The 12,120-nt window shown below is 49.8% G+C and overlaps 1 protein-coding gene across 2 annotated transcripts in view; it reads right to left on the reverse strand.

The window, feature by feature from the left end:
- Positions 1–302: 302 nt before the first annotated feature.
- GRID1 (glutamate ionotropic receptor delta type subunit 1) overlaps positions 303–12,120 on the reverse strand; it is a 694,055-nt gene continuing 682,237 nt past the window's right edge. Inside the window, exons 15-17 of one of the 2 annotated variants that reach the window (XM_047703441.1) lie at positions 11,120–11,360; positions 10,771–10,861; positions 893–1,009 (exon numbers count right to left, since the gene is read on the reverse strand). In XM_047703441.1, coding sequence (XP_047559397.1) covers positions 10,772–10,861; positions 11,120–11,360 — 331 coding nt within the window. In that variant the 3' untranslated portion in view covers positions 893–1,009; position 10,771. Of the gene's footprint in view, positions 1,010–10,770; positions 10,862–11,119; positions 11,361–12,120 lie in introns of both variants that reach the window. The other variant, XM_047703440.1, reaches the window with a different exon arrangement.

Raw genomic sequence — 12,120 nt, forward strand, 5'->3', positions numbered from 1 at the left:
GCCTCCTAAGTTCCAGGCTGACAGGAACAGCTGATCACCCTATAGCACAGCAGCCTGGGGTCATGCCAATGCTGGCTCACTGTTGGTCTACCCAAGAGGATTAGAGGAACAAAGGGCCAGGAGCAGAGGAACGTGGCAGGAAACCATGGGACATGGGAACAAGCAGCATTTGGGGCTCCTCTAAAGGGAATAGCTGCTCATCTTCCCCTCTCCCCCAGCAGGAAGGGGCTCCTTATCTGATCACCCCCTCCTGCCTTCAGAAAGGCCCAGGAATAGGGGGCTTCTTTGGCACTTCAGAATGATCACAAGTAATTTGCCTTTTTATTCATATAGAACAAAATTTACAAAGTCATTCATACAGTTTTTGTGTTTTTTTTTTACTGACTTCGAAAATTGGGAATATTCAAAATACACTTTTACCCCACTCCATTCTGTCATTATTTACACGTATGTACAAGAAAAATGAAAGAGTCTCTGTGTGTGTGTGTGTGTGTGTGTGGTTTGTGTTGTGGTTTTCCTGTATTAAAAAGCTCTGCTGGTCGGGTGGGTGGATGGACGATCGGCGGGGCGGGCGGCGCGGTCAGATGGAGGTGCCGTGGGAGGTGTCCAAGGCCTCTGGAAGGACGCCTCCTGGCACAGGCTGGAAGGACATGGGGATGGGGGTCTTGACTGGGCTCTGGCGGAACAGCCCCCCATTGGGCGACCTGTGTTTGCACTGCATGGACGGCATGGTGGCGGAGCTGCTCAGGGCCAGTGGCAGGCTGCTGCCCGGCCCTGACGACAGTGTCCGGCTGGTGCCGTGGCTGCTTTGCTCGGGTAAAAAAGTGCTGACGGACAGCTGCGTGTTCTGGTACTCTCGCGTGGGCTCCAAGGCCTGGCTTGGAGCCAGGCCCCCCATCTCCAGGGCGGAAAGCTCAATGGACGCTGGGGAAATCTGCTTGTGGGCAATGTCTTCATCCATGAGGCTGTTCATGCGCCGGTGAACCTGCTCCAAATTCACTTCTTTGTCCTGGAGGGAAAGCACAGTAAGGTCAGGCTGAGCCCTGAGATGAGCCACAGCGGGCTTTCCACCAACTCTGGGAGGCCTGGAGACCCCAGGTCTATTCAGCCTGTGGACACTGTGGGGTCATCCCCCCAATCCTCCCACCACCCCTTCACCTGGATGGCCGGCCCTCTGTTATCTGGAGAACCAGTAGCCTAGGACACTGGCCCTGGGTAGCATAGACCCAGCAAGCAGGCTTTGGCAACATGTGCCTCCCCTCCTCACTCTGCTTAGAACCCCTGTCATACCCATAGGCAACCCTGTGAGAAGATGCCTTGAGGAACCGGCAGAGACAGAAGGAGAATAAAGGAGTTCCCGTGGGAATAAAGGGAACTGGTCCTTGAGTTTTTTTTTGCCATAGAGCTCACAATGCTCAGAAAGCCTTGTGTGATCATCTCCGTCATCCACAAGAGGAAGCCTGGGTTCGGGAAGATCAGTGTCCTCCCTGGAATCACAACCCTGTGATGGGCAACCTGGGAAGCCTGGAGTAGGAAGTGAAGTCCTGGCTACCCCTGAAAATCCATTCTCCCTGTGCACAATGTCCAGAGATGCCAGCAAGCAGGCACGCCCCTGCCTCCAAGGCTCATGGGGCTGGTTCCTGGATGAGGAAGATGGAGGAGATGGTGAGGAAGGGGACTTCTCAGGGTTCAGGTGACTTTCCTGGTATCAAGAGGATTGAGATCACCAAGATGGTGACCCTCACACTTGACTCTTTCTCCATATGGTAAATGGTAGCAAGGAAATGGTTTTTGTGTGCTTAACAAATATCATTCTTTTCAAAAACCTGATGTTTTGTCTACAATATTAAAATAAATCAAGGAGGCCAAATTACTTGGAAGCTCCTAAAAGACAAAGAAGATGTACTCTAGCTGTTCATTTCGCCCCTAGGAGGTGGGGCATGAGACCAGGTGTCCACAGAGAAGCCACACCAGCTCCTCGATGAGGTGCTCAAAGTTTCACTCCTATTTTCAGGCAGCATGAGTGCCAACATGGTAGGCAAGCTCATGGCTATTGCTATGTTTCTCTCTGAGGTCAGACTGCTAGAGAAATGCCATGTCAAAGCTCCAGTCTGAGACAGAACACTGTGGGCTGTCTAATGGTGGCATCCATTCGGTAGGAATCTGTCTTGTAGCGTCGTTACAAATACCACACAATGGAGAAGCCCTGAATGAACTTTCAAAAGGAAAAAGAAGGAACCATACACATTTAAGGGCCATTCCAGTGGCTGCTCTGAGCTCCTAGGAGGCTGGTGGGAGATTTTCTCCAGGAGAGACCACCCTGAGTAGCTGGCGTGAACACCCCTCTCTCATGGGTGGTTAACCCCCATGAAGTCTCCATCCAGCCTTCCTCGAGCAAGGAAGTTGCTTCTGCACTTTGCTCCTTATTCCCAATGCCTCCTGGCGTGGTGAAGGCAGGGCCACTGCTCTCTCCACACCTTTGCCAAGTTCATGACTGGTAGACAGAGGTTGGCTTCTGTGGGGACACAAGCCATCTTTTCCAGAACCTTTCCTGGAATAAGAAAACTAACAACCCCCACAAGAGAGTAAAGAACTCATCCCAGGCCAAGAGCAAAGCTGAGAATAAGAAAGCCAACTGATTTCAGGATGGAAGATACCATGGGGCTTGACACTGTGTCCCAGATGGAAACATCAGAAGTTGCTGGCAGGGCCCCATGGGCAGAACCAACATTCCAGGGATCTGAAACCCCACACAGCAGAGCTCAGCTCACTGATGCTGGGAAACCAGCTCCAAGTTGAGGACATCTCAGGGTAGCAACTGTCGTAGGTGACACTGGAGAAAGTGGCTGGGGAGGACCAGACCTTTACTTAGCCTAACTAAATGTGATGCATGGGCTGTCTTTCACAGACTCTTTAAAGCCTGCAAGAAAGACAAGATGCCAAATTCAAGTTCTCTCAACTACCTTATAGCATATTGATCCAGGTCTGTGCAACCTTGCCTTTTTCTCTGTGTTTTATCTATTGGTTTTTATTCTTGCATATGAATCTATTTTTTAATAGTTTTTTAAACTGCTATATTAGTCCCTTGTTGTTTTAGGGCCACCATGGATCAATTATCTCTTCCTAAGAAGACCATGGTTTGTGTGCTTTGGGGAATTACTTCTTCCTCACCAGATAACAGTTTGCAGGTGCCTGCCCCACCTGTAGCTAAGATGCAGGACCATGACCAAGCAAGGACAATAGGACTGAATCTGAATCCTGAACAAAGAGATAAAAAGAGATAGAAAAGAGTTGAATATCCTTCTAATACAGTAGGAATACTTCAACAAACTTTCTGCTCCATGACCATCCTCCTATCTCTTGTCTCCCAGCTCTGTAGACAAGCCTGACCCCTGCCCCACACCCATCCTGCTTCTCCAGTCTTCTCATGGTTGCTATGTGCTCCAGAAAAACTGCTGATACAGCACTTTCATTTGCATTGGCCGAAGTCTGTGCCATGACTATGATGGTAAATCTCCGTATCTATTGGTTATTTTCATTTCAAAGTATGGGAAGGATGAAAGACAAGTATCAGAGATCCTGGAAGCTGGGGAAGTTGAGAGAGAACTTCAGACACTTCTGGGGTTTACTTATATAATCCTCCCTTCTCTTTACAGACAGCAAAGCTTGTAGAAGGTTGGATGAGCTGAGTGTAGCTGTTGGCAGTGCCTTCAGTTTCTACTGAAGGAAAACCAATGGCCACTGGACTTGGGATCATGAGGAGAACTGGTTAGTTACATAATCTCATCTTTTCCTCCTTTAGATTTTCTTTCCAGGGCTTTAAGGATCCTTTTGGGGATGGAAAGAAGTCAAGTTTAGGAGTGGACTAATTTGGAGGGGAAGGCAAGCATCTTGGCCCCAGCCCTGTTCACTCTGGTGGTGAGAAGAAAGCACGTGACCCTTTTTTCTCAGAAAAGTGTTCAGGAGATGCTGCCCATTTTGCTGGGGTCTAGAGAAAGAGAAAGGGGAACTTCCTGCCCAAGAAGGGCACAGAGTCGAGAGTGGAGACTGAGTGAAAGGAGCCCTCTCTACCTAATGCCACAGACACAAAACAGAAGGAGAGCTTTGGGAGGAGACCAACCACCCAAAATCCTCTGAAGAAAAATGTGAGCAAAAGAGGTCTCTGAGATGCAGTCATTTACCAGAGAAGTATGAGGGAGAAGAGGTTCAGAGAGTAGGATTCTCAAATTGGTTGGGTATAGGCACCAATCTAGCATGATAATCACAGCTGTGAGGACTTGGTCTGGTAATACCAAAGTGTTTAGAATAAAAGTCAGCCCAGAGTGTAGGTGTGGAACAGCCCAACTACCTCCCAAATCAGTATTTTTGGAGGAAAGAGCTTGAATAGTTTCCTAAATCTAAATAATTTTTCTCATGCCTCAAGTTAAGTAAGGACAGATTAAAAAACTTCAAGAACTATAAAGCTGTGCTGTGGGGATCGACTTCCAGCTGAGGTCAGTCATGAGCCTATAACCTCTCCAGGTCAGGACCCAGAGAAAATGTCCACACCAACTGAACAGACTTCCCAGGGAAATCTTTCCGCCCCAAATGCAGTCAAGTAATTCACCCTCCCTGCCCCCAGCAGAACCTCACTCTATTCAAATTCGATTACTGCCAGTAGATCCAACACAAACAAACTCTGGAGGAACAAGGTGCCATCATGAGCTGCCCATATGTGATTGTTTATCTGGATGGCAAAATGAGGAGAACTAAAGAAAATGCCTCACGCCCCCTGAAAACACAGGCAATCTGGCTCTGAGTTGGCCACAACATCCCTCAGCTGCCTGCTTCCTCCGCCGCTGTCTAGTCCAAGTGCAAGGTGGAGAAAACCACCTTGGGTGGTAAAGCCCGGAAGCATAATCTTGGGTCACCCGGGGCCACAGATTTAGCATACACCAAGTCATTTCCAGTGGCCCCTGGCCAAGGAACGAGGAGGTGGAAATAATCCGCCCACTCAAGGAAAGAGGCAGGAGTGATTTGAATAATTATCTATATTTTAGACAAAATGGGATATTCTATTATGTTATGCAAATTCAAATAATGGACTTTTTATGTGAACTACATCAGTTTACATCCTCATTATCTCAAGTTTTTGGTGTTCAACCGCATGGAAACTTGCTGCTGTCTTCATTAATTTACTGTAGGTAACTGACCTAGTCAAACATCCCTGAATATGACATAAAATTCACAGACTGCATTTATCCCTGAATCGGCCAAATTCTGCATTTCTCCCCTCATATTAAACATGATGACAGATGCACCAACAGAGGTGACTGGGGACCCTCTCCCAGGCATTGTCTTGCAGAGAGATAAAGTTCTGTAATTAAGCCGCTGTTCACCAACGTGGAAAAAATTCAGTATACTGGAAAACGGTAATTAACTAAACTATCATCTATGTAACAGCCAGTTACACGTGGGACTTGTTAGAACAGACTTTGTTTAGTGTCCAATAGCTTTTACTTTAAGTTGGGATGGAACAAAAATGGGATGAGGGACTTCGCACCTGACTGGGATGGTTGTAGAGGTGTCCTTCCATTACCACTGAGACCCCCCCCCCCGGTTGTAAATGAGACCCAACAGCTGGGAGAAACACCATCCATATGAGCTTCTTAAGAATTACTCCAGGGTGCCTGGGTGGCTATGTAGGTTAAGTGTCTGCCTTCAGCTGGGGTCATGATTATGGGGTCCTGGGATCGAGTCCCACATTGGGCTCCCTGCTCTACAGGGAGCTTGCTTCTCCCTCTCCTCCCTGCTTGTGCTCTCTCTCTCTTGCTATCTCTGTCTCTCTCTCTCTCATATAAATAAATAAAATCTTAAAAAAAAAAAAAATTGCTCCAAAGACTTGCCAGCCCCAAAGGCCTGGGCTGGAGTCTGAGACTAGTGGTTGGGTAAGAGCAAAGAAGTTCAACAGCTAATGAAGTGGTCTCAAGAGATGATTGACAGTTTTCAGAGCATCACGAGAAAGACTTCCATTAGGAGCACTCACACATTTCACAGGGGAAGGCGAAAAGAAGAGACAGCTAATGGACACTTTCCATCAGAGGTGGGAGCAGCAGGTATACAAAGGGGTGAACTGAGGCAGGGGTGACGAGGCTCACACAACTGTTCAAGGTCACATAACTGCATGGTAAGTGGAGTGTAGGATCAGAGTCGAATCTACCCAGTTCCCAAACCTGGGCTCTCTCCCACTATGCAGGCTATGTGCTCCCAATTTCCCTTTGGAGGGATGGTGTAGATCCATGATTTTCACCCTTGGCAGGATATCAGAAGCAGGCATGGGGCTTTTAGAAATTAGAGTTGTCCATATCCACCCAACCCTACCCTTTGGGGAATGGAGCCCAAGCATCTATATTTCTAAAAAGCTCCAGGATTAATCACCTCTGATGTGCAGCCAGAACTGAAAGCCATTGATCCAGCTGCAATGATTACACAACAATTTAACATTAATAACGTTTTCTTTATAGGAGCCCAGACTGGTTCATTCATTCAATAAACACTTTTGAGCTCCTAATACCAGATGAGCTAATGTTCTTGGTAAAGCATCCATCTCAGTCCCTGGCATATAGAAGGTACTCGATACTTCAGTTAGATCCATCACCTCGTAACGAGAGGCTCTGCCATTGCAGGGACTGCACTAAGTGATGGGAATGCAGAGGTGGAGAAGCGCCAGCAGACTCTGAGCAGGCAGACAGGTAAACCATTCGCAGCAACTTGGAATTGCAGTCAGCCTGAGTGCGTATGCATGGTGGTGACGGAGCAGGGGGGCAGCCCGTGGAGGTGAGCAGGGGAGATCAGACAGACGGGAGTGATGTCTGAACAGGCTGTGAGGTGCACACTGGTGTATGACAAGCACTCACAGCCTTCCTGCTGGGAGGCCCTGGAATAAGGGCAGCAACATACACTCACTCTCCTCCCCCTCGTGCTAAGAGGTCTGATATCGGCAGTGTAGCCATTGGGCCAGGTTTGGTTTTCAGCAGAAGAGAGAAACTGGGGTTCAGAGGATGTCAACACTAGGAGCCAGGATTCTGGCTCAAGAAAAAGCCCAGCTTATACCTTTCATGGGCCAAATCATCCTGAAGATGTTAGGTAAGAACCCCTGCTTCTGCATATACCCCACCCAGGGGCAAACATGTCATTTTATTCCAGTTCTGTCCCTGTCACTTCTGCCTCCTCTTTCTCCAGGGCGAAGGATGTCTTCCTCCAATGTTCTCAAAGAAAATCAGGACAGGTAAGAAGATAATGTGTAACTTTCCCAGCACGGACAAGGTGCCACACGATGTGACTTGTCTTCCCCTGTGCCCATGACTGCCCATCACAAGGTCCTTGGGAGGGAGGAGCCCCCCCAGGCTGCCATTTACCAAGCACGGCCCATGGGCGGGTGCTGTTTCTGGCACTTTGCACACCTCCCTTTATTGAACCTCAGGGCAACGCTGTGAGGCTGGCATTAAGGAAGAGGGGAAAGGTACAGGAGAGAAAATTCTCTATGTGGAGTTGATGAAGCGTCAGAGGAGTGGAGGCAGAGAAGGGTGTGCAGCCAGAGGGAGAGCCCCTTGAAATAAATCTCCCACCGAGTGCAGCTGGCCATCTGCGGCGATGCCTGGCCACCTGGGCCTCGGCCAGCTCCCGTCTGTGATGGAAGCAGGGCCTGGGGGAGGGCAGGTGAGGCAGGCAGTACAAGCATTCCAAGCTCCCAGCCCTGTGACAGATGATTCATCCCTCACTCTTCATGTCATCTCCCATTTGTGCGGTTCTCATCTTTATTTCATGAATATTTTATTCTCCGAGCAATGGCTCCACTTCCCCCATAAATCTAGAGGGTGGCTCTTTACAGCAAGCAGAGAGCCTGCCGCACTCACCTGCACTGGGTAACTACATAATAGTCTGATTCCTTAGAAAAAATATGAGCCCCAATCCACATGAATATTAAGGGGTTGAGCGCACATTACTATTCTTCCTCAAGTAGGTGTCTAAAGTCTGAAGGCATCTCAACACAAGCCATTAAACACAACTAGAACTACACCCAAAGACAGCTTTCTGGCTCTTAAGAAATATGGCCAAGGGCCCAGATGAAGCATTCTAAGACTAACCAGACACTCTCACCTAAGTGCAAACACTGCTCCAAAAAAACACAGGCAATGAGTACCACAAAGTGGTTCTGGATTAAGGATCATTATTATTTGTGGAAGGTGTGAAAGATATGCTTCTAATATTGTGTTGTGTTGCCTTCCTGGTTTCTGTTCCCTATGTGATGAGGTCCCAATCACTTGGCCTGGCACTCAGATCCCTCAGAGAAAGCCCCTGGTCCCTGGTCCAGCCTTCTCCACTCACCTCCCCCTGCTGTTGCTGACTCTCCAGTCCCCAGAGCTCCAGGTGGGGGGTGGGGGTCGGAGGGTGGGAGGTCAGTTAGGACTATTTACCTCAATGCTATTCACCTTGCCTAAATTTCCGATCTCACCTCCAGCTCTACGATCTGTACCAATCCTTTAACACTGACTTCTAACAACTCCAAGCCCCAAGAACTCTTCAGTAACCAGTATCCCTGCCCCCTAAGTCCCCACCATGCCAAGGCTGGGCTGGGTGCACCTCAGTACATCCATGGTACCTTCTGCTCACTTGAGAATGGTCCTGACCAATGAAGACTGCTTTGGTCAACCTCTCTGCTTGACACATCTGCCCCTGTGGAGGTGAATTCCCTGAGGACATGGGCTATGCCCCTATAGGCATATTTATGAAAAGAAGTAGAAGAGGAAGGGAGAAATTTCATTTGAAAATCAGAAACCCATAAAAACAAGAAAAAGAGGGGACAGTTCCTTCTTCTACCAGAAGGAGCTGGCAGAAAGAAAGGCAGCTACTATGCTTTTTAACCTGCCTCTTCGTTGGTCCTCATTCCTACCTGGAAGCAGGTTGGTGGCAGGGGCAGAATTTCCACATTTTCTAGGTAGGACCAATGTACTTCATCCTCTTGTCTTGCGCCTGAGGTCCTGGGCTTATGTAGAAGCCAGAGAGAAGGTAGGATGCCTTACTGGCAAGAAGAGAGCTGTTCCTCGTAGCTAGGTCATTCTTTGGTTTCCTAGTCTGTTCTCTGTGTTTTTCTCTTTCATCTCTGCCTTCTATGTCTCTCCAACAATCGACCCAAATACTTGTCCTTCTGTCTCTCTCTGTCTCTCTGTCTCTCTCTCTCTCTCTCTCTCACACACACACACGGTGACTATTCATTCTGGGATGCCTAGGCTAGGCTTATCACTAAAACCTAAACAGGGATGTAAAGGGACATGAAGACTGGAAGCAGATGGGGACACCCAATCCAGAGGAAGAATGGCCTCTCCCAGCACCTGGCTCATAAAGGACATTCTGGAAGGCTGAGCCTGGGCACCTGCTCTGCCCATGCCATCCCAGGTCAGCCTCTCCATGATGGTGAGATGCTCACCCACCCAGAGAGCTTCTCCTGCTCCCCGACCCAAGGACATTTGCACAAAGGAAATCAGGCTATGGCTGATTGGGTTTGGAAAAACACCAGACCCAAACCAAACAACATGGAGCCTGGATACAATGGGATCTGGTCCTCTCTGGTCCCACTTGGAGGTAACTCCAGGGCCACCCTTCCTTGGGTGTGTACTCTGATGCCTCTGTGCATATAGCCTTGGTGGTGAGAAGCAGGTTGGTAACAAGACAGATCTGTGGCCTTTCCTTAAAACTACTCATCAAAATAATTCACAGGTCCTCCCCATGACTTTCTCATACACACACACACACACACACACACACACACACAAAGAAGCTTGGGCAGAACCATTAACCATTCCTTTCAGTGCTTTTCCCTTAAGTCTCCTCCCTCCTGCTCTCCTGTGGCCCAGGGGTAACAAGGAGAAGCATGAGGCCATGGGAGACCTAGGCTTTGCACTTCCTTGCAGAGAGGCACACAGAAGGCAGAAGAGGAAGATGGGTGTCCCTGGAACACTTCCAACACACTGAGTCAAACGGCAACGTCCTTCCAGCAAAAGCTAAGTGCGATGACAGAGAGTGGGATGCCTCGTATGAATGGAGAGTCTGTCCCCTCCCCCACCCGGCCAAGGGTTCCAAGACAGACTGATGTATGGGCTGTGGCCAACCAGTCCCTCCAGGCTGCAGAGACGGTGGCCATGGCGACGCTGCCTCTTTGGATTTGGGGCTGGTTACTTTGCTGCATCGTGTTTGAAATTTACACCTGTTTGTGTCAACATGATCTGTTGATGATAATTCAGAAGAAGCTGAGCTGTATGTAGCCCACAGTGGCAGGCCTACCATGGAGTGGCTGGGCTTACGCCTCCATGCCGGTGTGGAGGTTTCTGCTGGCAGAATATCAAATAGTCAAAAGGCCTGCCTTGCCACCCTCCCTTAGGGGAACTGACTCCAGGGTGTGAAGCCTTCCCATTAAAAAAAAAAAGAGCTTGAAGAAAAGCAAAACCCCAATGTAAGGAAGTGTCGTGGGTAGAATCAGCTCGTGCTCACCACAGATAAGGCGGGGAATGTGCCAGAACACGGAGTCCGGACAGAGCCGCCATGTTCCCTGGGCTGGGCGGGCCTGGAGGGGCATAGGCAAGGCTGGACCCTATCAAGATGAGGGAGGAGAGGGAGGAAGGGAGGATGGGAGAGGCAGGGCCCGGTCCCTACTTGCATGCCGGAAGAGCAGAGCCCTGTGGCCCTTGATGGGAAAGCAAAGAGAACCAGGAAGGAATGAGTCTCCTCTCTTACCCTACAGTTGTTCTCTCCAGGTCAGGGTGGAGGCACATGGGCGGGGCAGGGTAGGGAAGGGCCCTCTGGCGCTGCTCATGCTGCACCCGCTCTACAGATAAATACAGGACTTTAGTGGCCACGGCTGGGGCCTTGGCCCTTTGGTCAAGCATCAAAACATCCCCTCCATTTGTTCTCTTGCTTTAAAATCGAACAAAAGCAAGGACACTATCCCCCCCTCGCCCTCCAGTAAAACATGGCTGTCTGCACACAGGTGACTCTGGTAAGTACTAACTGGAAGAAAGCCCGCCCCGGGGGACTCTCCTGCCTCTGGGCAGCAGAAGGGAGAAGCAGGACTCGGGGCACGGACCTCCTTGGGGGTCTCCTGGTGGCACCGGTTGCTGTTCCACCACAACTCCAGGGCGGCCACCAGGCAGGCGAGGAGGAGGCCGATGGCCAGGATGCAGAAGACCCCTGCGAAGCTGTGCAGCTTGAGTGCTTTGCCGTCGGCCTGGGCACTGGCAGGGCTGGTGAGGTCACAGCGGCCCAGGTGCGGCCACCACTTCTGCTTGAGCACGTCGAGGTCCCCGGTGTCCTGCAGCTCCAGGATCCTGCAAGACACCAGCCATGGAAGCCATGGCCCCTGGCCTCCTTGGCGCGGTCCTGGGGACCCCGGCCCCTTCCGCAGCACGCTGGCCCTCCCACAGAAAACGCTGAGCCATGGCAGCTCTTCTTCTGCCTCAGCTGTCCCCTTCCCCAACCCATCCTCCCCTCTGCAGGCAAAGTGCTCTTCCCCCGGCACACTCCAGGTTTCTTCTCTCTCCTCCTCAAAAGCCTCAAAGCTCCCACCCACCCTGTCTCATTGCCCGTGGATAAGGTTCAGTGGCAAAGCACATAAGGACCCTTCACATGGGATCAGGGGCAACATACAGAACTGGCTGAGGCAACACTCAGACTACGGACTTAAAAAATGCTTCCTTTCAAACTTCAATAACCACATTGTAAGTCTCTCCTACCAGGATTCACCGAATCATTCATTCATTCATTCATTCAGCATCTGCCTTAGGCTATGTACGATGTTCAGCACCTCTGGGTGAGGTCCAGAGACTTATACACGGACTTTGAAACAATAATATACAGACAGAGGCTGTGATCAATACTATGATACCAAGATAGAAGTGCTAAGAAATGGTGCATGGGGAGGGTGGTCCAGACGGGGGCATTACAGGGAGGACCTCATCAAGGAGGCAACAGGGTGAGCACACACCTGAAGGAAGGTTAGTCATCAAATAGCTCCCACTTGTCTAATACATTCTAAGTGCCAGGATATAGCCTAAGCTCTTGACAAATAGTGTTTCCTTCTCATGTCAA

The sequence above is a fragment of the Lutra lutra genome, chromosome 14 (genome assembly GCF_902655055.1).
Source record: "Lutra lutra chromosome 14, mLutLut1.2, whole genome shotgun sequence".
Lineage (NCBI taxonomy): Eukaryota > Metazoa > Chordata > Mammalia > Carnivora > Mustelidae > Lutra > Lutra lutra.